Source organism: Amborella trichopoda, chromosome 4 (genome assembly GCF_054954075.1).
Source record: "Amborella trichopoda isolate Santa Cruz 75 chromosome 4, AtrichopodaSantaCruz75HAP2 v2.0, whole genome shotgun sequence".
NCBI classification, from domain to species: Eukaryota; Viridiplantae; Streptophyta; class Magnoliopsida; order Amborellales; family Amborellaceae; genus Amborella; species Amborella trichopoda.
The window spans coordinates 43,987,089-44,014,460 of NC_142339.1; the positions used below are offsets into that span (position 1 = coordinate 43,987,089).

Sequence of the window (27,372 nt, forward strand, 5' to 3'; positions counted from 1 at the left end):
TTAGCAAATATTGCCTTACTGGAAAGATATTGCCAGATTAGAATAATATTGCTTAGCAGTAAACAAACACACACACATACAAAATGCTTAGTTGCCAAATTGTCATCTTCTTCCTTGGTGGAAATTAATGCTTGTTTCTTGTTGCTGAATAGGTATATGTAGAATTGAATCACCATGCGGCTCGCTTGAAGAAGATCACAGATGACCAGGTTGTGCGTTTACATGAAGTCCAACAGAATCTTCTCCATGCTGAGGAGGACGAACCAAACATAAGGGATCGGATTGGTCGTGCTTTTGAGTTTAACCTGCAGTTAGTGGAGCGCCTTCAGGTGCTCAGAAGCTTGCCAGGAATTCAACAAAAACCTCTTACAAAAGCTGAACGGGAGTTCAAATCCGAACTTGGTATTCTTTCTTTTTTAATTTCTCATTGGTCTCTCTCTCTCTCTCTCTCTCTCCTGGGTCGTTCAGCTGTAGGGTTCGAATTTGAGATGACCTTGCAATCATCTAAACCAGTCAGGCCCAAGCCTGCTACTCTCTCTCTCTCTCTCTCTCTCTGGGTAGTTCAACAGTGGGATTTGAACTGGAGACCGTTACAACCATCAACACCTTCTGGAGACTGTTGCAACCATCAACACTGTAACCAAGTATGCCCAAGCCTGATTCTACTCTCTCTCTCTCTCTCTCTGGGTAGTTCAACAGTAGGATACGAACTGGAGACTGTTGCAATCATCAACACTCTAACCAAGTACCGATGCTATTGCCTCTCTCTCTCTCTCACACACACACTCATGCGCACATGCACACACTCACTGGCACACAACTAAATGCAACTCTCTTGTTTGCTGCAGAAACGTTTGCTAGTCATGAGATTGATGCTTTACACTCTGCTATTGAAGCTTTGAGTGTGAGGTTGAGAAGACACGTTCCGCTGTCTCCGGGCAGTGTGACGAGCTCTCCTCGACAGACACTACCAGGAAGGAGGAAAATTCCTGTACCTGACATTCAAATCTCGCAGTTGAAGTCCTCTGTTGCAAAGCTTTCACTTATTAATAGTGAGAATACAAAGAAAGTCAAGCTTGTTGAGACTACATTGAGGAAGCAAGAGACTAGAACGGATCTAAAAAGGTGATACGCTGATCACCTGAGCTGCTATGTCTTTGTCCAGGCTTCACTTCAGGAGCCAAGGACATCAAGGAAGTGCTGTGATGCCATCCAGGGGAGGGGAGGGGAGGGGGATTGCGGGGGGAAGAGAGGCTTTGGTTAGGGAAGATGAGGAAATCAGTTTTAGTCTGTTCAATCTCTTTGATGTTTCTTTCTGTGCATCTTATCCACAAGTTTTCTGTATGTCATCTGTAGATTGCTTAGCTTTCTTAGATACATGATCATCAATGTCACATGGTTTCCTATATTGCAGGAAGTTTTCCTCATGACATCAGTTTTTGGCCTACTTCTAAGTCTTGAAACTTGGCTGACCAGTTCGCCATGTTATGGTCGCCTTGTACTGTTTGTGAAGTACTTCCATGTATCTGGGTTTCACCTTCCACTTGAAAATTGTAATGATGGGGATCCTTGTGAATGCAAGGAGAAACCAATCATGGAATGCGCATGTACTGATGGAAACATGCATAGATCTGTTCATTCGGAGCCTTAACTTCAGCATCTCTCTCTCAAAATACATGTAAAACAAATTTTAAAAGCAAACCAAATAGGCCGTTTAGAGTCCGTCTCAAAATCCAATATGTAAGTTTCAAGACTCTAAACTGTCTTAAAAAGTGTTTGATTCAGAGCATTTTCTGAATTCTAACTTAATTTCTTCTTATGAAATTAATCTCGAGGGTTGCTAAATATCATTAGAGAATTCCTAGATAAAAAATCCCCTTAATTTTCTTGGCCGACAGAATATCTCGACCACAGTGGATTGTGAGACCACCAAATTCTTGCTTTTCTTAGGTAGTTAACTCAAGGTATTCGGAATTGGTTCCCCTTCTGTGCTATGTTTTGGCCAAACAAGACTCCTTCACTTTTTTCCGAGTCTTAGTTAAAAAGGGGCATTTACGCTAGTCACTTCCACAATGACAGACATTAGAAAATATTTCTTATGTTTGTATATCTTTTTTTTTTTTTTGACTTCTCACATTTTCAAACTGACAGTTCCATAAGCAGTGATAAAGAACCTGATTCAGAACTAGTGGTTCCATATCGATATTTTGTATATAAAACACTAGTTCAAAGTTAACAATTATGGCTCGAACGAGTTGATCAAAACTACTAGCTCTAAACTAGTGTTTTCGGTTTCGAGTAGTAGTTCCCAACAGAAGATAAGAGGCATCTCTCTGAAACTCCTAGTTTTGAACCAGTGTTACACGAAAATGTTACTAGCGAACCAAGTAGTTTCCAATATGCGATAAAGCTAATGATTAAGATCAGCTAATTCTAGGGGGCATCTTAAGGGGAAAAATAAGGAAAATCATAAATTTTCATAAATATCCTTTTTTATGCATTATTTAAAATATTTAATGTAATTTTTTTTACATTTTACACCTATGTCCTTTTTTTTTTTTTTTTCTCAGGTTTTCCAATGGCATTGGGTTGGCACTCCAGGAGGTTGAGTCGACACACAAGTGTCGACCTGCACGATGAATTTATTACATGGCTTCATAGTGAGTGCCAATCTAACTTGAAGCTCATATTCTGACCTCGATGACTAAGCTTTTTTTTATTTTTTTTTAATTTTTAATTTTTATTTATTTTTAACATAAGTGACCCGATTTGTTCATTCATTCTCTGTTTCAATCTTTCTCTTTCTAACCCACCATGTAGCAAATCTAAAATGGGGTCAGGATCTCAGCCTGAGGTACTGCTAACCGAAGTGCATTCTAGAAAGAAATAAACGGAAAGGGAAAAAAATAGGTGTAAAATGTAAGATTTATGCAATATATTTTAAATTACAAGACATCTATATTTTTAAAAAGAGACATTTGCGGAAATTTCCAAGAAACATTTTTTAATGAAAAATGTTTATATAAAGTTGACACCTTAAATTGTAGAATTAAGGTGCATGTATAAAATTCTTCAAAAAAAAGTTGTTTTTGTTGTTGGAAAAACATCTAATATCATCTCTACATCATATGATGCATATATATGAAGAAAAAAGAGATTTTAAGGCTTAAAAAGTGTACATCTTCCAACACAATTGCTAAAGGGTGCGGTTTTCATGTAGCCCAGGCTCTAAACAATCAAATTAGAGCCTACCTTTAAATAGTATCGAGAAATGTAGTTTCAACATTGGAAATCTTTGTGATAGCATTAAAATATATTTTTATCTTTATTTATAAAACTTAAAGCTTCAAAAATTGTATAGATGACATATCTATGAAAACTTGAAAATTTTGAAAATTGACAGTAAAAAAATGTATTACAAAATATATTATTTCCAAAACTTAAAATCAATTTTTTTTCTCATGTTTATGCATCTTGATGTCAAAATAATCAATTTAAGGATTTTTGGGCATCAAAACAATTTGGTCTAGTGAAAATTTTGAGATAGGCTCGAATGTGATTGTTTAGAGCCTTGGCTCTATATAAACTTTTTCCACAGCTAAATCATCGATTTTCAAGATTTTCATAAGTTTATAAATCTGTTTGATTTAAATCATTTATGAAGTGTATATTTTTTTCTAATTAAAAATAAAAATAAGTTTCATTCTAAAAACATATGTTTTAGGATGAAAGTTACCGAAAGAAAATTAATTGGAGGGAAGTTGACTAGAAAATCAAAGGGGGGGTGGTGTATGCAATTTTATCTAAATAAAATGACAATAGCTACATGAAAAACCCAAGTTCGATTAGCGCGCATTTTGGCACATTTCCAAATTCCCCGCCCACCCAGCTACATAGCCTCCGAAGGTATTCCTATTCTTAGAGAGAGAGAGTTCTGATTTTTGTAGAGAGAGAGATCCGATTTGGGTCACAGTGTATTATTTACCCGAGGATCAAGAAGCAGAGAGGGGTGTTTTTTGCGTGGAGAAATGGGGGGTACGGACTTGAGGGTATTGACTGAAACCCCCCTTCTTCACCTTGTGCTTCTTGTTTGCTTTGTGATGTGCAGTGAAGCCGTATGGTTAACTCTCCCACCCTCTGGTACAAAGTGCGTCTCAGAGGAGATCCAGAACAACGTTGTCGTCGTGGCCGATTACGCGGTCCTCTCTGAGGATCCCTCCCATGAAGGAGCCACCGTTTCTGTAAAGGTACTCTCTCTCGCTCTCTCTCTTACAATAATTACGATTCTTCGTTCAAGATCTGATCTGTGGATAATTTACTCTCTAGTCAAGCACTTGATATGTTTTTTGGTATTCGAGTTTCGAGCTCTGATTGGTTCTTTTGCTCAACAAAGAAGAATAAAAAGGTTTAATTGAATTGGTTGTAGGTGTTTCTTAACAATTATGGTTTTTTACATGAGTTCCAATTGGGTTTAGACAATTTTTGATGAATCTAATTGTTTGATTACTAAATTGGTTGGCCAGGTCTCGGTTTTCCAGCTCTGATTGGATTTTTTTATTTTCCTCAAAAAAGCAAAAGAATCACAATATTTGAGTTCATTCTGATTTTATGTTAAAAACTATTGTTATGGATTTCCAATAAGGATAGAGAGATTTTCAGGAATCTGGTTTTGGTATTCAAACATGACCTTTCTAAGGTTTGCTTTGTTTAGAATTAATACCTAGATAGCCTTTTTATCGAAATTGGAATGCTACGAAGAAGTTGTTTGGGGTTGAATCTTTACAACTAACCTAACCTGATGTTATTCAGGTGCTCAGTATCAGCAGCTTCCATTTTGAGGAATCCTAGATACCTTTTCAGTTTTAATCAGTGTTAGGAAACTCTTGACTCACTCCCGAATTCGTCATGGACCCGGAGCGCTTGAGGGATCCTAGATACCTTTTCAGTTTTAATCAGTTTTAAGAAACTCTTGGCTCACTTCCAAATTCGTCATGGACCTGAAGCAAGTCAGCTTGGTGCGCCTGATTGAACTGACCGAGTTTTTACCAAATCTGGGTGAGTTGCCCTGAAAAATCCCCAAAGAAATCAGAAAAAAAGACAAAACAGTAAAAAGAGAAATTATAAAAAAATCATAAAACATATATACAAAATGGAAATTGGTAAAAATTAATGTTATTGGCTTACATTTTGTTTCAAGTATAAGAAAAATGAGAAAAAAATGGTAAATGGTGTTTTGATTTTCATAATCTATCAAGTCAGAGAATTGAGTGGTTCATGATAAACAAGCCTATAATTTGATAAATAACTACAAAACAGGCAGAATTTTATGGTATTTAAAATTATAGTGGGTTGTTTCTTTCCTTGTTTGGCAAGTTAAGTTAGCTTTCTAATTTTCTTTACGTGTTTAGAAAGGTTCTTTCCATGTTTTTGTAAGCTTCAAATTTCTGAAATTTATAAAGGAACTAGTTGCCTGATTTTGAAAGAACCTAGAAGATTAGGATGTTTACGGAAGTAGAGATAGTTCTCACTCAAAGCTAAGTCAAATATTGAGGGATTTAAACATCTATAAATACCCATGTAGGCCTATGGCTAAATAAATCAATAAATTAATAAAATTTAAGTTTTTAATTGTAGTGAGAAGTCACCATTAGAGGAGAGATCAAGTCTAGCCTGGGATGGGGAGAGTATGCCCCTAAAGGTGGAAGCCTCCTTTCTTTTGGTAGTGAAGAGTTTCCTCATAATCCTAGCTTGTGGTTTGGATATTCTCCCCACGTAAGCATCTATTACTTCTTCTTCCCTCTTGTGTGGCACTTTTCCTTCCAAGATTGAAGTTATCAAATGTGGGATGCGGATGTGATGCTCTATGCACTCAATGTGTTCTCGATGAGGGCAAATAACTTCCATGCTGTCAATAAGTTTAGTATACAAATACACACATGTGTGTGTGTGTGTGGGGTAAGCACTTTCCAACGCCTATAGGCAAACTTGTATAGCTCGCCACCTGTTTTCCTTGGACGATGGGAATGTGGTAGGCAAACTTGTATAGTGATTTTTCTTATAAGCTCGCCACCGTCTGTTTTCCTTGGACGATGGGAATGTGGCACCGCTATAGCTCTATTAGAGTCGTTACGGTACCGCTATGGGCATAATAGGTTCTGGCAGTCAATCTTTTGCTTTCACCACGGATGGAATCACGGTTCATTTTTGCCTATAGGCATTAGAAAGAGTTTCGCGGGTGGAATCACTGTTCATTTTTGCCTATAGGCATTAGAAAGAGTTTTCTTATATATATATATATATATATATATAGAAAACCATTACGCAACGCCTATGGGCGAAATGAATAGTGTTTTCACTTGATGGCATGGATAATCAACCGTTTTGGACATACTTTGTCCATTGCGGTCGATGTATCCCTCGAAAATCATGCAAAACCGCAATGGATCTATGAGAGCTGTTGCGGGGCGAAATCACTGTTCAATTTTTCCCCATGGCATTGTTAAGGGTTTTCCATATATATATATATAGGGAAAATGACCTCGACCCCCCTCTCTGAGACTTCATCCTTGTTAGCCCATTGGGTTCACAAAGATCCCTTGTACCCCCTCAAGTTTAAAATTTTGAGACTGTGAGCCCCCTAATTGGGTTTTTCTTTGTTGTTTTTATAAATTTGATGTTTTTATTTAACAAAAATGCTCCGATACCTTTCCCTTTTGTTGTCTACAACCAATCTTACCTCCATAGATCCCACTCTATAAATTTAGATATGAAAAGAAAATGATTTTTTCTTTAATATTATGGCCTATTTTACAATTGCATCAATATCTTTTGAACTTGAAAAATGATTAATCAAGATCTTTGTTACTATTGTTAGTGGATTATTATTATTTATTTATTAAAAAATTTATCAAATACCTATAAGAGATGAATTATTTAATAATTAATATATTATTATTGTTATTATTATAATTATTAATATTATCATTATCAAGTCAATGACTAATGTATGGGTTTGGCATTTTGTAAAACAAAGAGATCAAATTTGTAAAAAGAACAAAGAAAAATATAATTAAGGGGCTAATGGTCCAAAAGTTTAAACTCAAGGGGGTGCTAGGGATTTTGGTGAACCCAAGGGGCTAATACGGATGGAAATTTCAGGGAGGGGGTAGAGGTCATTTTCCCATATAGATATATATATATATATATATATATATATATATATATATATATATATATATATATATATATATATATATAAGAGGCTACAAAAACGCCTACAGGTGAAGATGAGGCTCGGCACCGTCCAATTTTTTCGGACGGCATGGATGGGGTAGAGGTCATTTTCCCATATATATATATATATATATATATATATATATATATATATATAAGAGGCTACAAAAACGCCTACGGGTGAAGATGAGGCTCGGCACCGTCCAATATTTTCGGACGGCATGGATTAAAGACCATCACAGACATAGCATATCCGTGACAAGATTGTTTCCACGCAAAAATTGTACAGGGACCGCCACAGCTCCCATAGGTCTGTGGCAGTTTTTAAGCAAAACTGTCACGGACATAGCATGTCCGTGACGGGGTGAAACACTGTAGCAATTCGCCTATCGGCGTTTTTAAGACTTTTCCTGTATACACACACACACACACTCACATATAGACAGACACACATACGTACACAAATATATACATTTGTTTGACTAAATAAAACTCAAAAGAACATGTATCATACTAAGCGACCAACCAAGCACATGGAAAATACTTTAGCATTTAGTAACTAAGTATAGTTCACTAATGTGTAGCATAAAGCCAAAACCCATAATCGAAATAATTTTTTATTTTTAGGTTTTAATCTCCTCACCCCTTGAAACTTGTGATTACTTCGTAATCTTCTCCCAGTAACCTTCAAAATGATGCACGAAATAAACTTGAACTTTTGCTAAAAAATTCGCCAATTTTTTTTTTTTTAAATCTTCCGATTCGGTAGAAGATTTGTTTTGAATTTTCTAGACTTTAATCCCCATGGAACCATGGAAGAATGTTCATTTAGGTAAGAAGCCAGATAAAATAAACCAAATTTAATGTTAGGATCAACGGAAAATTCAGCAACCAAAATGTTCTTTGAGTTCTATGTAGTTAGAATCACTTATCAATTCCAACAAACAGATGGCATGCATGTATTGTTATACACTTAATAATAACAATTCTAGCATGCAAATAATATCTGTATGGGCTCACCAAACTACAACAGTATTCTCAAATATATACTTCCTTCTCCTTGCTTGTTTTCCCTTAAACTTATATTGATAACATGTAATGTAAAAGGCAAAAGAAAGGAAGTTCCTCATCACTAAGTTAGCCACCAAAGAAGCATGATAATGAATACACAATTACCAGAAAAGCTTGCTGGAAATCAGAGAAGTTTCCTACACAGAAAGCATTTCAAGGATTTTGGGTTAGAGAGAGAAACTAATGGAAAATGATGTAGATAATGAAACTGGGCAGTAGCTTCTCTTAGGGTGACCTCGCTAGGCTTTTGAATGCTCCCTGATGACTAAGGCATCTCTGAAAAATTGTAGAGAAAGAGGAATATTTGGTATTAAGAGAGAGAGGTTAGAACACGAAAGCTCTCTTACGCAACGCGCCCCATTTTAAGGAGAATACTCCAATGGATGAATATTGGGGAATGGGTCAACACTTGGCAAAAGGGATCATGCAAAATATGTTATAGTAAGGACGGGGCATTTTGGTCATTAAAAATAAGTATTTAGAAAAATAAAGGAGATCATGGAGGAAAAAATACTTAGGCCAACATTCCACCACTGTTTTCAACATGTTTTGATTTATAAAAATATTCACCATTGAAACAATGTGCTCTATCATGATCACTTGAGCTATACATCCTCAAGTGATCATAGTCCATCCTTATATACATTCCATCCATTCAATGGCATCAACCAAATACTTTCCCACGTTTATTACTCATTATGATGTATTACTTGATCATCAGCCATCTGATGAGCTTCATGTATATGCTTTTGGATCAGCATACTCTCTCTATAGGTACCAACAACAAAATGTGTCAGACACCTGCATGTAATCCCACAAAGAGATAGATCTCACTAAGAGATACTCAACTGCCCAAATAACCCTACGAGCAAATCACAAGGGCGAACCACAAAGCTTCAGTCACCCATAAATGCTTAGAACATCACCCATACAGGCTAGTGGATCACAAAGAAATCATTTTATCACTAAGATAATGTCGCATCACTAAGATGCTCATGACACATAGCCGTCATCAAGATAAAACCCAAAATGCCACATGGGCATCAGCGAGTCACAAAGACTTGAAATGCCATAGGCAGGTAATCACACAATCGCTGTAAGGGTTAATGCAGCCGTAAAGGCTATCCATGATACCATACAAACAAATGAATTATATAACAACAACTAAGGCTCCAATATGCTACTCAAGCATGCCACTAACGCTAGTATCATTGTGACTCATCTATATGTTTTGAGTCCACAACAAGTACACTCCATATGAATGGGTCCACATGAGTACCCTTTGTTAGTGGATCAACAATCATTAACTGACTAGGAAGATAACTAACTTCTACTTATTGTCCATAAATTTTCTTATGGGGTGGTACTTTTTCTTAATATATTTGGACTTGTCATGATACATTGGCTATTTAGAAATGGCTATTCCGCGCAATAAATTATTGTGGGTGCATGATCAAACTTGACTAGCGGAATTTCACCAAGTGCCGTAAGAATACCGCTTCTCTTGAAGCATGATATAGAGCAATATATTCCGCTTCCATAGTGGATGTGATATACATTTTGCTTCTTACTTCCCATATATATACCCGGTAAATACCCATCTTGATGTGGATCTATAATCATCAATATATCCTCCTAAATTTGCATCACTATAGCCTTCTAGGATTAGATCCTTAGTCCCATAACATAGACCATAATTATGTGTCCCTTTTAGATGTCTAAATATCCTCTTTACCAATTTCCAATGTTCAAATCTGGGGTTAGCCATATATCGACTAGCAGACCCCACTGCATAAGCTGTATGAGGTCTTACACAATTCATCAAATAGTTAAGAGAACTAATGGCCTGTGCATAAGGATATTTCGTTATAATTTCCTTCTCTGGGTCACTTTTGAGACACATTTCCTTGGACACTTTACCATTTTTGTCAATCGGGGTGTAGGTTTGGAGTCCACCATATTAAATTTCTTTATTATCGGAAGAGTATATTGATCTTGATTAAGGTGTAACAATCTTTATTTCTATATCTGGTCAGTTTGATTCTTAAGATATTGTTAGCAGGTTCCGTGTCTTTCATATCAAATTTGAGGTTAACTACTCTTTACATTCATGAATGGCTTTCACATCACTCCTAGTTAACAATTATATCATCCACATACAAGACCAAAATTAAATGTGTACCCACACTGTATCGAGTAAATACACAATAATCAACAGTAACATTGTGGAACCCATATTCTCTAAGAATTGGAGTAAACATTAAATGCCATTGCCTTGGGCTGCTTTAAACCATAAAGTGATTTAAACTCATATGCATATTTTATTTTCTTGACTTTGAGATTCAAAACCTTTAGGTTGAGTCATGTAGACTAATCTACATGCTTTATTTCCACTTCTAATTCCGCATTTAAAAATGCATCCTTTACATCCATTTGATAAATGTTAGCTCTGGCTAATATTAGTCGCATTGAAGATTTTCTTGCTACAAGTGAAAATGTTTCTTGGTAATCAATACCTTCCTTTTGATTGAACCCTTTAGCCATTAACCAAGCTTCATACCTTTTAATATTACCATCATAAATAAATTTTGTAGAGTACACTTACAACCGATTGCTTTTCTATTTGGGGGTAAATCCACTATGACCCATGTTTTATTGTTATTAGGGACTGATATTCATCCTTCATTGCTTCCAACCAACTACTCGCTTCATATGAGTTAATAACTTCTTTAAACTTATGGGGTACTTCATTCAATTCATTATAATAGACATAATCATCTAAATACTAGGTTTTTTAAATTTCCGTAGTACTCTTTCTAGGCTCATAAAACTTAGGGGACGAATCAGCTTTAGGAGAGCTTTTAACATCAGTTGTACTAGGGTCTGATGATTCCTCTTGCTCACTTTAATACCTGATTATTTGGTTTGATAGCCCGCAATGAATTCTTCTTCTGCTTTTAGCAAATTGAAGGGCAGCCGCTCACTCTGTTAAGGAAGAAAATAGAAAAGTTAGGAACCTAAAAACCATACTTAGATTGTGCCTATACCTGAACTATTTAAAAATCATAGGTTTTTTTTGATAATGTTAACATTTGTATTGCTGAGAAAGGGAATTACAGTATATTGTCTCTCCGCGAGAGCCCTCTAGACGGGACTCCCTGTAAAAAGAAGATCGAAAACCCTTGTGCAGAAATAGGATTTCCCCCTAAATGCTGTTTACAAAAGGAGGCTGCCCCCCCCCCACCTTCAGATATACAATGACAAGGAAAAATAATCAGGCCCAAAAAATTAAAAGGGGGTTCACTGGTCCAACGCAAAAAAGAAGGTGGACCCAGTTTGAACTGCCTCGCCCTGTCTTCTAGCACCCTCCTTTGCCAGCCGATCTGCGAAGTCATTGGACGTCCGCCAGGTATGCTGCCATAAGATGTCCATAACCCTGCAAATTTGTTGAACCTCGTTAAAAACTTGGATCAAGTACCATGGAGGATCACATGTCCTACTAGCCCATGGGAAGACATTCTTGGAAGCACCTTCCACTATCAAGCTAGAGCCCCAGGAGGAGTTGAATTTTTTATAGCAAGGAGGAGGGCTAAGGCTTCCACATAGTGAGAGTCCTTGATACCGAGGTAATCGGAGAAGCTGAGGAGAATATTGCCTTCAAAGTCTCTGAAACCCTCCCTGCCCTTGTTGGGCTAGGGTTCCTCAAGGAGCACCCATCAAAATTGAGTTTGATGCTACCTTGGTTTGGTGGTAACCAGAGACTTGGCCTAGCTGGCCCTGCTGGTTGGTGATGAAGGATATTTCCCCATTGGGAAAGGAAGAAGGATCTTGGAATTCCAGCAAAGAACTTCATGTTGGATGCCTGAAAGGTCACCAGGGTGGTTACCTTTTGAAAAATGGCCGGAATTGAAAGCTTAGTCCCTTGAAAAATTCTGGAGTTTCTTTCCATCCATACTAGCCAAATGGTAGCAGCTAAGGTCGCTTTCCATAGGATTCTACGTGCCTGTGGCCAATTTGATTCAAAATTGAAGGTAAGGAGGGCTTTTATCGAGGGTGGGGTAACCCATCGTAAGCCAAAAAGTTGTAAAACCCTGCCCCATAAGTCTGAAGAGAAGGCACAAAGCAGGAACAAATGGGAGTTTGTTTCCTCCTCGCATTCACACAAAACGCACGTATTCGGAATGGGCACCCCTCTTCTTTGTAATTGATCAACTGTGAGAGCTTTTTGTGAGAAGGCGAGCCAGTTGAAGGCCTGTAGTTTGGGTGGTGCAATAGTGGACCAAATTCTAGAAAAGTGTTCAGATGGGGAGGGGAAGGAGGAAAGGTTTCATAGTTGATAATAACATCATTGTTATCATCTCTATTCCAAAACTGTTCATGATATCCCATCTTCATACGGCTCCTTGATGGTCAAGAATGAATCTATAAATCAAAGGACTGAAAACTCAGTCATGCCTTGACAAATGTATAGAGTAAATAACATGGGCATTTTCTCTCTTCTGAGCAGTCATCTGGATATGCCGGCAATGCACCAGCATATCCTATTGATGTGCCACATGTGTGGGTGCATCACGATATCTCCCATATGCAGAGTGCACAAAAGTAGCATCCACATTGACGCAGCCACATTTGTTAACCATATCCAAGATTTCTTCAACCAAATTCATCACCCTTTTCATCCTCATCAAATAGACTCATAACCCAACAACATAGCCTTCCCCCTTCCTATTTCTTGCTCAAGGTGAAATATGAATTTTTATTGATACGAAATTATAAATTTAGTGTCTCACCTTTTGACTAAATATTTGATAACAATGGCATGTTTTAATGTTAAGGGGTAAAATTTATAATTTTCATGTGGCTTTGACCAGTTTAATCAATATATGAAAATCAATTAAAAATTATTCAGAATAAATCTCCCAATTACTAATTAAAATACTAATTTGAACTTTGTTAGACCCAGATTTTAATTATCATTACATTGTGAATCACATAAATTTATTAAAACTCAAAGCTAACATTTTATATATCTATTGGGAAGTGGTATTATAGTTCTATTTTTAAATTTTATTGATGAGAATACTTACGCAAGCTTCTTTTTTAAATTATTGCTCTTGCTTCCGAGAAAGTGGGAGACAATAATGACATTTCTACTAATTTGACCACCTAAAATGTCAAGTAGATAATTGGAAATATAATTGACCCTATATCCTCCTTCTATGAATAAAAATAGATATAGTCTAAATTCGATTTTGTCTATTAATTATAAATTTTACTTTATAATTGTAATTTTAAACTCACCTAGTTTTATTGACTAAATTTTTAAAGGTTTGGCCTTTTGAAATTATGCTCATACAACCATAAATCTCATGACATTTATTTGCATATATAGGATATGATAACTGAAAGGTGGACTAGGTGACCGGGCAAGTCAATATCGATTGAAATTTTTCTAGATTTTTATACGTATTGCCACCCAAATCACTTACAAGTGTCCAAAATACAATTTTGACTTAATGAAATAGCCAAGACCTCACTTGCATGCCATTAAAAGAAAATTACATTCGTCATGTAGAATTGAAAATTACATAAGGAAGCAATAGAAACACGAAATGTGAAAGACTGCATACCTTGCCTCAGGTTACCCCAAGGACTTCGTACACCCCAAACCGGGTCTCCGCCACTGATGGCGCACAAGATCTTGGTTCAAGAATACACCTCACAATTAGGGAAGCCTTGTCAAAATCCTTATAGAGCATCACATGGGATTTCCTTGATCAGGGCTCAACACATGAGCATGAGGCAAGGACCTAGGGCTAGGGTTTGCGTGGCTTGGGCGTGCCACCCCTTAGGGTTAACTCTTTCCTAAACCCTAATTTAGATGAGAGAAGAAGAGAGAGAAGGCTTGAGTGGGGCGTGCCCCCCTTTGGTTGCTTAGAGAGAGATTTGAAATAGAATTCTCATAACTAGTATTTATAGACAAGAGGCTAGGGTTTCTAGGGTTAGGGTTTTGCCATCATTATGAGGTTTAATCTTGACCTTTGATCTTGGAGACCTATGGGGTGAAGAGATCTCAACCATTCATTCCCTAAATCAACTATCATGATTAAAGGAATGATGTGGAACCTTATCCCTCAGTTTCTATAACTCCATTCTTATCAAATATTTCTTACACCATCCTATTTTGAAATCGATCACAATTAATTTCTTATACCTTCTTATTTTGAAATCAATCAATGTCTCTACACAAAAAGGTTTTCTAAAATATCAAGTCAACATATGGCATAATTGCCATATTTCAATTTAGGAAAGTATGGAGGAGGTGGGTGGCCATGTGGGCCTCACACCCCCGCAATATGGTGGACCCAATGAACCCAATAGGCCCTCAATACCTACATAATTTTCAGATAATAAAATAATTTTGATAGAACCTCCAAATATTTTCTTTTTCTTTTTGATTAAAATAAATCCAAGAAATTGATTTTTCTCTATTTAAAAATTATATTTCAATAAAATAAAATACCTAGAGAGGTCTAAAAATTCATTTTAATTATCTAAAAAAATAATTAAAACATATTAAAGCATATCTAAGAAAGTTTGATGGGAATTGGATCCATAGAGTTAGGATTACGACAAATACACTTAGGACACCATCCTCTCTAAAGGCCGCATTTCACTGCACCTTTTCAAACTGATCCAACCGATCCCATGACCCACAATCCATCGTAGGGGTTCATGATTGGACTATCAAAGTCAAGCAATAAGTGAAAAAAATACGATCCTAGACTATAGATTACATGTCCCTCCCTGAGGACAAGTCCAGGGCCCATTTCAGCATTATGCTCTATGGGTTCTTCCAACATAGATCTGTGTTGCAGGGAGTCATCTCTTTTGCTCATGTGCACGTCCCACACACCCTTATCCAAAGGGTCACTTCTCGGATGACTATCTAGTGTACATGCCATGTGATGGTAATGATGATTATTTAGGCCCTTATCCTCTCAGGCCATCCATCGCACACAGGGTCAAATCCATGTCCCCTGGCCAACTATCCTGGCACATCTCCGACCTCATCTAGGGATAACCCCTCATCGAAACCCTTATTGGTTGTGCTTACACGATACCCAGGACTATGGGTTTTGGACCTCACATTGAGTCATAGCCAGTCAAAAGTCATGTGAGTTTAAGGCATTATCAATGCCCTAAAGTCCAAGTTGGTCCATACTCCCATTGGAGTCAATAATTCATTATATATTTTTAGTACATGCTCTCATAAGGCCTTTAAATGGCCACAAAAACCCCAACAATAACATGCACTATAAACTTAACAGTTACGGACCTAGTTATACCAATGAACCAGTAAGGTATGTTTGGTTACTAAGAAAGTTGTTTTCTTAGAGAATCTCTGAGAAACTAGAAGCCTAAGAAAAAGATAGAAGCAGAACACTTTGGCTGGAAGTTGAGAACCCTTGTTTGGTGAAAACTAGAGAAAGCTCGGGCGAGCGCTTGGGCAAAGAGAGATTGAGAGGGGATGGAGATCTTGAAGCTAGATAAATCAAAGGGGGATGAGGGATGAGGGGGGCGCTTGCATTTCTCCCTTTTCTTGAAAAATCGGTAGTGCAACCCTTGGGCTGTGTTGCAGTTTCCCCAAAAAATTGGGAAAAGCATGGAAATGCAGAAAAATGTGTGAATCTACATTTCTACTCTTTTCCCCATTCCCAAACCATGGAAAATGTGGTAATTGAGAAAACAAGTCGTTTTCTCTTGTTTTGTCAGTTACCAAACATGGCCTTATGGGTCTTTGAATTCCTGGGCAATGGAGTGATATGTAGGAGCTTCAGGTGAGTTTAGAGCCCCAATAATTTAAGGAGAAGAGATAGAAGTGAAATATAAGTGGGAAAACTATATTCTAGTTGCACATCCAACATGGAACAACTTTTTCTTACATCAAACTTATGGGGTGCTTGTCTATTTAGGAGGGAGAGGAATATTTGATGAGAGAGATGTTTGATTTATTTGTTATTGGGATTGAAGAAAGAGCGAGAGAGGCTTCAACACCCTTCCTGGTGTTTGGGAGGAGACTTCAATGTCATGAGATGTGCCCACGAGCGAAATACTTCTACCTCCATCTCCCAGGATATGAGGGATTTCGCTGATTTCATCACCAGGAATGAACTCATCGATATTCCTCTTCAAGGTAGTCAATTCTCGTGGTCTAACCATTCTCTTAGTCCCTCCCTCTCTAAACTTGACCGCTTCCTCTTCTCGACCAACTAGGACAAACTCTTCCCGAGATCCCTCGTCTTAGCCTTACCAAACCTACTTCAGACCACTGTCCCATCATCCTGGATACCAATGTTGTACAAAGAAGGCCAAAACCCTTCAGGTTTGAACTAGCCTAGCTAGAAGAGGTTTCCCTCTCTACTCTGATACCTCTCTGGTGGGACTCTTTCTCACCTCAGGTTAGACATAGAGCAGGATACAGATTTCATACTAAAATTCAGCTCCTAGAAGCTTCCTTCAAAGCCTGGAACAAAGCCCTACCTGGCAATTACTCCCAAACCAAATCACTCCTCCTGGACACTATCCAACGTCTTGATCACGTGGAAGAATCCAGAGCCCTTGACACCTTGGAACTTAACCTCAGGGCCCAAACCAAACTCGACTACCTGTCTACCCTCAAAAAAGAAGAGATCTACTGGTTCCAGAGGTCTAGGATAAAGTGGTTAAAATTGGGAGACCTTAACACTTCTTTTTTCCATCGTATAGCTAATTGTCTTCGAAGGGACAACACCATCTCGGTGCTCAAAGTTAACAACAACTATTTGACCCAACCAGCACAAATTGAGCATGCCATCGTAGAGTTCTTTCAAACTCTATATTCTACCCACACTGGCCCGAGGCCTAGAATGGCTGATCTTGATTTCCTACCATTAACTGAGGACCTAGCAGCTTCTATAGAGCAACCTTTCTCCGAGGATGAGGTCCTACAAGCTTTAAAAGCCCTTGCCATTGATAAGACCCCAGACCCTGATGGTTTCCCGATTGCACCCTTCAAAACCTTCTGGGGTACTTTTCGTTTTGACTTCCTCAATTTCTTCCACGAATTTTTCCAAAGGGGAATCATCCACAAAGTCATTAATGCAACCTTCATTGCCCTCGTACCTAAAATTGAAGGGGCTGAGGAAATCAAGGACTTTCGGCCGATTAGCCTCCTGAACTCGACCTACAAAATCCTGGCTAAGGTCCTTGCCTCTAGACTCCAACAAGTCCTCCCTACGGTGAGCTCTCCTTCCCAATTTGCTTTCATTCAAGATAGATTCTAGATGGGGTCCTGGTAGCCAATGAGTGTCTCTACTCGAGACATTTAGCTAAGAAACCAGGCTTAATTTTTAAAATGGATTGGGAGAAAGCTTATGACCATGTCAACTGGTCCATCTTGGAAGAAACCATGGTGAGAATGGGTTTCAGGGAACGTCGTAGAAGTTGGATGAGGGTATGTCACTCTAACCCCCATCTATCCATCCTCATCAATCACCGAAAGGCTACTTCCTAGCTCACAGGGGGCTTCGCCAAGGGGATGCCCTTTCCCCCTTTTTGCCATAGTCGCAGAAGTCTTCTCTAGATCTCTATCCTGCCTCTATCCTTTTGGCCTCCTCTCTGCTTTCACTACTAGTAATCAGGGTCCCACGATGTCACACCTGCAGTATGCAGATGACACCTTGGTCTTCCTTGACACGCCCCGAGAGGAAATAGACACTCTCAAACTCTTCCTCCTGTGGTTCCAGAAAGCTATATAGGATTCAAAGTTAACATGAAGAAGTCCAAAATGTTGGGGTTTGCCATGACAAAAGCAGAGGTTCGTGCCCTTATCCCAGACTGGGACTGCAAAGTGGAAGATCTCCCTTCCACCTACCTGGGCCTTCCTTTGGGGCTGGGGAAACCCAAAAAAAGACTTTGGTCCCAGGTCCTAGACAAAGTAGAGGGGCGCCTTGCCACTTGGAAAGATAGATATCTCTTCCCAGCAGGCAGAGTAACTCTGATCAAGGCTATTCTGGCAAACACCCCGGTCTACTTCATGTCCTTGTTTCAGATGCCAACACAGGTGGCCAACCGCATAAAACAACTTATGCAAAACTTTCTTTGGTCGGGCCAGGCAGAGAAGACCAAATTCCACCTCGTAGCATGGGATAACATCTGCCTACTAAGAAAGCAAGGGGGTTTAGGGATTCGGACCCTTAGAAAACATAATACTGCTCTCCTAGGCAAATGGTGGTGGCGCCTAGCCACCCAACCTGAATCTCTATAGGCTCAGGTGCTGCGTACCAAGTACAATATATAGGATGAAATTTGGGTACCTGAGAGGATTAAAAAACACAAGGCGTCAGGAGTGTGGTTGTCCTTAGCCTCATCACTGCCACAGTATAGAAGGTACATTAGATTTCATGCCAGAGAAGGCCTCAAGGTCAAATTTTGGACAGATCTTTGGCTTGGCACATTCCCCTTGTGCAAGGCTTTCCCTACTCTCTTTTCACTTTCCTCTGACAGAAACTCCACCATCGTTGAGGAAATGCCTCTCTCTGGTGGCCGGAGAACCTGGAGTCCCTCTTTTTGTAGATATCTCTCAGATGATGAGAGTTCTCAGTTCCAACAACTTTTGTGTGCCCTTTCCTCTCATTTCCTCCCATCTTTTGGGAGTGACACTATTGTATGGAGCCTTTCCCCCTCAGCCCTCTTTTCAGTAGCTTCTTTCTACAAAATTCTCACCCAACCCCCAACCTTCCCTCTTAATTCCACCTCTATCCTGTCAAAAGTGTGGTCCATTATCGCCCCACCAAAGATTCAGTTTTTTAGTTGGATTGCCTGCTCTCAAAGACCCTCACAGTTGACCAATTACAAAAAACGGGCATCTCCACACCCAACAGATGTGCTCTATGCCTCTGCGCGGAGGAATCTAACCCCCACCTTTTCATCCTTCGTGACTTTTCCCAAAAACTTTGGTCCCATGTGCTTCAACTTTTTGGTATCCAATGGGTCACCCCACCCACGGTCTTTGCTCTGATCATTCACAACTTTGATTGTCAGTGTCCCTTGGCTTTAAAACCATTATGGAAGGCTACTGTGGCTGCCACCATTTGGACTTTATGGTTGGAAAGGAATAATAGAATTTTCAATGGTGCTCAGCTACTACCGCCAGCTCTCTTCCACAAGATTGTCTCGCTGACCACCATTTTGAGCTTCAAATCACAAGACTTTTTCGGTCCTTTCTAGGAGCACCGTCCTCTTTCAATGGAAAAATATCCTTGACCACAGACCTTCCAAACCCTCGAGAGCTAACAACTGGCAACCACCACCAGATGGTAGCATCAAGCTTTCCTTTGATGGCTGCTCTCTAGGAAATCTCGGCCCTTCAGACGTAGGGGGTGTTTTCAGAGATTGCCAGCGAAACGTCCTCTACAACTTTTCGGTGCATCTCGGGGTCTATGATTCCCAATATGCAGAGGCTATGGCTCTACTGTTGAGTTTGAGAAACCTCTATCCATCCCGGGGCACACTGATTGCGGAAGGAGATTCCTTGAACACCATCTCTTGGGCAAGAGGCTTGGCCCCTCCACCTTGGCAGTTGTCCTCCATCTTTGACGAAATTTCCCATGTCTGTAGTGGTACGAGCGTCTTATCGCAGCATACTTGGAGGATGTCCAACAATCTCGCAGATCTACTGGCGAAGGAGGGAGCTAGCTTACATATGGATACTCAGGCCAGGTCCAACTCCTTTTTTGTTCAGGACCACATCTGTACTACATAGCCCTACTACATAGCCCGTCTTCATACGAGCAAGCCACAACTCAATTTTTATTTTTGTAAATCTCATTGTATATCTTGTAACTTGGGCGAATCTTATAAGCCTATACCGAGAATGGACAACTAATGTATTTTTACTGTTAGTTACCCTGTGAGAGTGCTTTCAGTCCTACATCCTGTAAAATTTTACTCTGTTAATACAAAGTTAACAGTTCTCAAAAAAAAAAGTGAGAGAGAGATTTGATAACAAGTATTTGATTTATTTGTTTATTTTATTGACTACCCAAGCACAATTTGATTGATGACACTCGTACTCCTTTCCATGGTTAGCTATCTATTATATTAGTTTTTCTATTTCTTTTTGTTTGTCATCTTTGGACGTGACTAAAGTTATTTTGCCATTAACAATACCAAACATTTCACCCAAACCCTCGGAGATTGCTATTAGATGTCACATGTGCATGAACCAACTCGTGCTTTATATATAGTAAATGGGCATCTTGGAAAACACAGATATAATGTTGTCGTAATGGATATTATAATGGATGTATCATGTTTTGTTTTTTTTTTTTTTTGAGGATTGTCTACAAAGAGACCATTTACCTGTTTTTTTTTTTTTTTGGTTAGTCAGTGGGGAGAGGGCCCCTTGGTAGGAATTGAGCCTAGGACGTAGTGTTGCAAATCGTCAGGCGCTAACCAATTAAGCTCGGGCTCTTTTCCTAAGAGACCATTTACCTTTTGTACAAGGAGGAGCATATCAAAAAGCGCTAGGCGGGTCCTAGGCGGCCTGGGGGGTCCAGGCCTCTAAGTGGCTATGCGGGCGTCCAAAACTTGGGCAGCTGCCCAGTTGAAAAAAATGTACCATATTCCAAGTTGAAAAAAAAAGAAGAAGATAGAAGTCGAGAAGAGAATTTTGATAATCCATATTGTTAAAACAGTAAACTGTAAAACCATACAAGTGTAGGATACAGAAGTCAACACTCAACACAGTAGGAATATACAGAAATTTAGAAAATATACAGTCTACGATACAAAAGTCAACACTCAACACTTAGCACCAAGAGGCAAGAGTCTTCATCATCATCATCATCAGAAGGAATATCAATAGAACAAGCCTCATCATATGCATCAGAGTCAAGGCTATCATCATCAGAGTCATCTCCCTCTTCAATATAACGCTCGTCCTCCGCTGTTTCTTCTGAATCTGCCTCTTCCTCCTCTTCTTCTACCTTCCTCTTACTAGTATGTGCAGTCTGTGCAGATGAGGCCCTAGGAGTCTTGGCTGTTCTACCCTTTTTTTTGCGCTTCTTTGAACTCCAATGTTGTATAATTTCGTCCCTGGTGGCCTTAGGAACATTTTTACTCGGGGCAACATCTCCCTTAATACTGGTAAGGTGTCTTTTAATCCGGTAAATGCCCCCATTAGTATCATTTCCACAATAATTATATTTAATATGATTTTTATCATTTGGATTCGGGTTATAACCGTACTTCCAACCCGGATCACCACTTCTAGAACAATCTGAAGAAAGATACTTCCATAGAACAAGGCTTATTTTCATCCTTTTCTGGTTCTTCTAAATTCAGTAGATGTCTAATCTCATCTCGAATTGATTTAGGAACCTTTGTACAAGAAGTAGCATTACCTCTAATACCAGCAAGGTATTTTTTGAATCGGCTAATACCCCCATTGGTATCTTTTTCACAAAAATTACACCTTATACAATTTTTATTATTTGGTTTTGGGTTGTACCCATACTTCTAACCCAGATTACTTCTTCTAGAAGTAGATCTATGACAAGGATTTTGTTCATGTTTTTGTTTTACATAACTTATATATTGCTTAATCTCATCTCTAATAGCTTCAAAAACATTTTTACAAGGGGCAACATCCCCCTTAATACCGGCAAGATGTTTCTTAAACCAGTTTATGTCTCGTTTTGTATCTTTTCACAAAAATTGCATCTAACACAATTTTTGTCATTTGGATTCGGGTTGTATCCATATTTCTAACCCGGATCTCCACTCTGACTAACTCCTGAAGAAGACATCTCAAAATAAAACAAGCGATCTAAAAAATAAAGTTTTGCACTTACTTTGATAACTCGAACTCCAAACTTGGAGAAACACTTCGATCCAATGAAATGTAGTTTTCTGGAGGTTTCTTTCTCTCTAAAAGGGGTTCTTGTAGGTTTAGGTTTCAAATGAATCTAAAACCTCTCTTTCTAACCTTTTATTTCTTTAAAAAAATTAAAAACAAAAAAAAGAAAAAAAAAATTTCCCCCTTTGGGAGGGGCGTAGGCCCTAGGCTGCCTAGGCAGGGTTTCGTACCGCCTAGGCAGCCGCCCAGATTGGCCGCCTAGGTGTTGGGCGGTCCGCTTTTTGAATCACTGACAAGCAGGTCACATTCATTCTTGTTTCTTAGATTTTCAAAATGGGTGGTTGTAAGAGTGTCATTGATTAGACACAAAGTTCCAAAAAAGAATTTTTTTAGACCTCGTGACTCACCCCAAGCCATCCAATTTGATATCTAATGAGTGAGAATAGTTGTGACCTCCTTTTATATTGTATAAAAGGTAAATGGTCTCTTTGTAGACAATCCCTTGTTTTTAAGGAAAATGACAGCATTATAATGGATATAATAGGCAATTTTTTTGTTTTTTTAAACAATAGTAGTTATAATGGATAACTCTGCCATTGCTGGTCCCAAGCCCGGATGAGGAGGGTTGTGTTAGATTGGCACTAGTATAAAACTTTTGCCACATCTCTATCATGAATTCGTGATCCAATGTTATATGTTATTGCTAATGATGATGAGTAGTTAAAATGTATATACAATCGCCGTTTTCTTTCCAGCGTTTGGTACCCACTATAATGACACTACTTTTAAATAATGGCATCTATATATTTAGAGGCACCCTTTATTTATTTGTAACGGGTGTTTTACAAGGCATGCTTACTACCGTTACATGGCGCAATAAACCATGGTTCTATTGCTTTCCCTGGTTCGGCTCATTTCTCTAATTCCAAAGTCAATGAGGTCCTCTACAGTGGCTGTAGGTGTACAGTTTCCAGTATTAAACATTCTTGCAGCTCCTATGATTGTCCTTCCAAACAATTTTCACTTGAAATATTATTTTTAACAACATTGTTATGGATGTTTGGCTCTATAGCTCTGGGGAATGTCCTTAACAAGCTAAGATTTTGGGACAAGTCTCTCTAGGATGCCCACCAGTCATTAATTTTTCAGAAGCACCTGAAAAATCCTAAGGCTATTGCTGGGAAATAGGAGATCAGATATTGCATGCAGTGTCAGTGATGACCTTAGGATATACCTAGAAATGTGATACATATCTAGAGAGAATCCCTCTCGCCTAGTATGTGATCTTTTTGCATTTAGTTGACCTCCCATTGAACCCGTGAAACTTCAATCTATCCATGTCCAAGTCGCACCTATTTGTGCTGAGTTTGAATAGATTCTAGCAATCAAATTCCCTAGCATCTGATCTTTGAGCTTATTAATCTTTGCTAGTGCTCTTACTATCAAAGATGAAATGAACTTGTCAGTGCCTAATGGTAGGTAGGCCTAATGGTTGGTAGACCCAATACCAATTTCGCAGATGGTCCATAAGCAAACAACACCTGGTTATGGATATTTCAAATTATTCTTGTTATACCTTGATTTGGAAGATTTTTTTAGCTATTGATTCAGAGTATCTGCTTTTGCATGTTACTCTTGTATCTTGTATCTTGTATCTTTATGGATACACGTTTACCCTTGTATCTTTAACGGGAGGGTGTAGGTTTATGTTGTTGAGATGCTTTGGATCCTCCTGTAGCATATCGGATTCAGTGTAAGAGCAATCTATATCGGGCAGCAGCAACTACACAGCTTCACATTACCAAGGCAGCACTTTCCGATTAAGCAGATCTTAATTGTGGAAAACATAACATGAGTTAATGTCCTCAAATTCAAACATGAGATTGCTATATATATATAAATCCCCTAGGATAATGCAAAACTGCCGCTTGAACTTCCTACTTCATAGTTGCCGATGAAGCTGTTCTACTTTTGATCTGGTTTGTTGATGGAAACTATGGAAAAAGTAAAAGGAAAGAAAAAGACATATGCCATAATCAGGATATTCCAAAGTAGATTTGTCCAAAAATTAAAAATCCCGTTGTGTAACTTTCTAGCTCTTCAATGAGATCCTTCCTGGAGACCTTGCTAGTATTTGCAAGTCTTTCGAGAGGATATATATTCACCACTCCCACCCCTCCCTTATGTTCTACTGGGCTTTGGAAGCCTAAGCCCTGGATTTCTTGAGTCAATAGGAAGTTTTCTAACGCGTGTATTCTCCAGGTGAGCAAGCCCGCATCTATATTGCTGTTCATTGTGACTAGAACATCGTAGTTTGGGCTAGTAAGCTTACACTGTGCATTTAATATTAGGTGAAAATTTCTCTCTATTTTGTAAGGCTCAAGAAGGTTTATCTTACTGCAGGCTCAAGAAGGTTGTTTCACTTATCATCTCTCTAATGACCATGTGGGAGTGGGTTTCTCTAAAAGAATATAATGTAACAATTCTATATTTTCGTTAAAGCTTTTCCTGTGGAAAAGTTATCTGAAAATTTTCTATCTTGGTTTCTGAGTAAACTTTTTATGATCCTTGAAATACATTCGTTGTATGTGAGATATACAGAATGCATCAGGCTTTTCTATTCTCGGAAATATATACCATCTCTTTATGTTGACAGTATACTACAGTGGACAGCCAGGGCATCTGCTGTCAGTTTCCAGGATGGATGGAGGAGATGAACCATGTTCCAGTCAAGGCCATTCACCCTGCAACTATGGTTTCCTTTTTATCGTTTACCCTGGAAATATGGTTCATCAGCTGCATCCTTCTTGGCAATGGAAGGTGGAGATACCCGTCTGTGTATTGTATGCCCAGGATGTGTGCAATACACCTTAATAAAATAGATTTTCAATAGAAAATGGTAATTCCCTATATAAATTGTTTCTGTGACTCAGAGAAATCAAAACCATGTGTTAATCTGTCTCTTTCTTCTTTTTCTAGTTTTCATTTTAACTTTATTGAGTCTGACAATTTACTGGCTTAACCAGGTGACTTCTCCTTATGGAAATTCACTTCACAACAAAGATAATGTGACGTATGGCCAATTTGCTTTCACAACTTCAGAGGCAGGTAATTACTTGGCCTGTTTCTGGGTGCAAAGCAACCCTCATGGTGGTGGGGCAACTGTCAACCTTGACTGGAAGATTGGAATAGCAGCTAAAGACTGGGAGTCAGTTGCACGAAAAGAGAAGATTGATGTAAGCCATTTGATATCTACTTTTAAGTTATACTCGCTATGTTTTGTGTGATTTTGTATATGCATGTTTGTATTTGTGTGTATATATTTAGATATGTATGTTGGAATACATTTATTTCATGCGTTGAAGGTATATGGACTCTGTTTATTTTTTGTTAGATACACAAAGATGCATAGATGCAGAAGTCGTCATCCTTTCCGTTCATACAAGGCATGCAATTATTTTATGCTTTGTGTGAAGGGGTGGTGGCCATGTAGTTGCTTATGTTGTTGTGCATGTATGCATTGGAAGTTACCAAAAGATATCATCAAAGGATGATGGGTCTTTAGTTGCAATGTTATTATGAAGTTACGTATGTGTGAAGAGATGATGAGAATGCATGCGAAAGTTACGAACATGATTTTGTGTGTGCATATATATATATATGAATGGGTGATGGGTGGGTGCAGGGTGTGGAGCTGGAACTGAGGAAGTTGGAAGGGGCAGTGGAGGCCATCCATGAGAATTTAATCTATCTCAAGAGCAGGTGAGCTTAATTGTCATGATCTTCCATCACTTATGTTCATGAATGCATGCATATTCATCATCATTATGGATGGATGGATGCAGAGAGGCGGAGATGAGAGAAGTGAGCGAACTGACCAACACAAGGGTGGCATGGTTCAGCATCATGTCATTGGGTGTTTGCTTGGGTGTGTCGGCCCTTCAGTTGTGGCACTTGAAGCGCTTCTTCCAAAAGAAGAAGCTCATATGAAATAAGGATCTTTGAGGGATTTAGGTTGTAAGTTTCTCTTAACTGCTACTTTTTTTTCACCTCATAGTTGTAAAACTTTTTTGGCCATTACAAAAGGAATTCGTGAGTTCGTGCATTTATTTACTTTTCATTTTACCGGTTTTCGCCTTAGTCACTTGTTCTTTTTTTTATTTTTTCTTTTATTTGTTTTACGGGTTTTTGGCTATGTATGTCGCATGTTCTTCATTAAAGCCTATGTCTACGGACCCATCCGCTTTCCTTGTGATAGTTACATTATCTATGATCTTATTTCTAACACATTCATTTAGGGAGCCGTTTGGGTGGCTGTATTTCTATTATAGGGAAATAGATTATAAGGAAATATGCTATTTTCAGTGTTTGGGTACACATAAGATGGCAGGAAATGAAAATGCATTACCCAAGATTTCCCTCAAAATTGTGAAATCCATTTCACATTTGGAGGGTTGCAAAATCTATTACGGGACTTGGCAGGTAAGATAAGCCTTGGACCCGCCATAAAAAATTAAATTGACCTCTGCATACCCTTTAGAAACCCCACTCTCTTTCTTGGATGCAGCTCCCTTCCCAGCTGTTTCTCTCTCTTCGCTGGTAAGTCTTCTGCCCTCTCTCACTTAAGTTTCGTTTCTTTCCAAAAGAAAAATCTAGGGCTTGCCTTCTGATGGCAAGTTAGTGTTCAACATAGAGATAGTAGTACAAAGTGTTCCAGAGAGAGATTGGTACAGAACTTTCTAGATAGAGAATGGTGCAAAATTTGTTAAGAGAGAGAATGGCTGGAGGGGGTGCTTTCTTGAGCAGGTTGATCTCTTATGTTGTGAATGAGGTTGTGATTAGAGACTTAGCTAATAGGTGATGGGCCATCTATCTTTCTCTTAGTCATGATTTTTGGACGTTTGTTTTTGCACTTTGTAGTTGTATCTAGGGTGTTTTTTTGGTATGATTTTCAATGCAATAAGCTTTGATGTTTTTATATATTTGTTTTCATGGTTTTGTCGTTTGATGCTGTTAATTCATGGTTAAAGCTTTTTTATCAAGGCAACAGATGGTTTAATGAGAACAGGGCTATCAATGGCTATCAAAGTAAAGTGAAGAGAAAGGTAAGGGATTTGATGGAAAGGGGGGAAGCTATTTCAGCTTCTAGAAAGAGAAATAAGGCC

The 27,372-nt window shown here is 38.6% G+C and overlaps 2 protein-coding genes and 1 long non-coding RNA gene across 9 annotated transcripts in view; all 3 read left to right on the forward strand.

Moving 5' to 3' along the window:
* MOS7 (nuclear pore complex protein-like protein) overlaps window positions 1-1,656 on the forward strand; it is a 41,025-nt gene extending 39,369 nt beyond the window's left edge. For 4 of the 7 annotated variants that reach the window (XM_088865304.1, XM_088865306.1, XM_088865309.1 and 1 more), the window contains 2 exons: window positions 153-644; window positions 849-1,656. In XM_088865304.1, the coding sequence (XP_088721430.1) occupies window positions 153-644; window positions 849-902 (546 nt within the window). In that variant the 3' untranslated portion in view covers window positions 903-1,656. Of the gene's footprint in view, window positions 1-152; window positions 645-848 lie in introns of those variants that run through there. The other 3 variants (XM_011625686.3, XM_020668201.2, XM_088865307.1) reach the window with 2 other exon arrangements.
* Window positions 1,657-3,994: 2,338 nt separating this feature from the next.
* LOC18435801 (emp24/gp25L/p24 family/GOLD family protein) lies at window positions 3,995-26,312 on the forward strand. The gene is made up of 4 exons (XM_006845846.4): window positions 3,995-4,247; window positions 25,234-25,443; window positions 25,893-25,969; window positions 26,053-26,312. The coding sequence occupies exons 1-4, from the start codon at window positions 4,029-4,031 to the stop codon at window positions 26,195-26,197; spliced, it is 651 nt and encodes a 216-aa protein (XP_006845909.1). The 5' UTR covers window positions 3,995-4,028; the 3' UTR covers window positions 26,198-26,312.
* LOC148782483 (uncharacterized) lies at window positions 4,810-5,796 on the forward strand. The gene is made up of 2 exons (XR_016054540.1): window positions 4,810-5,055; window positions 5,635-5,796. It is a non-coding gene; the product is annotated as an uncharacterized LOC148782483 (long non-coding RNA).
* Window positions 26,313-27,372: the final 1,060 nt, after the last annotated feature.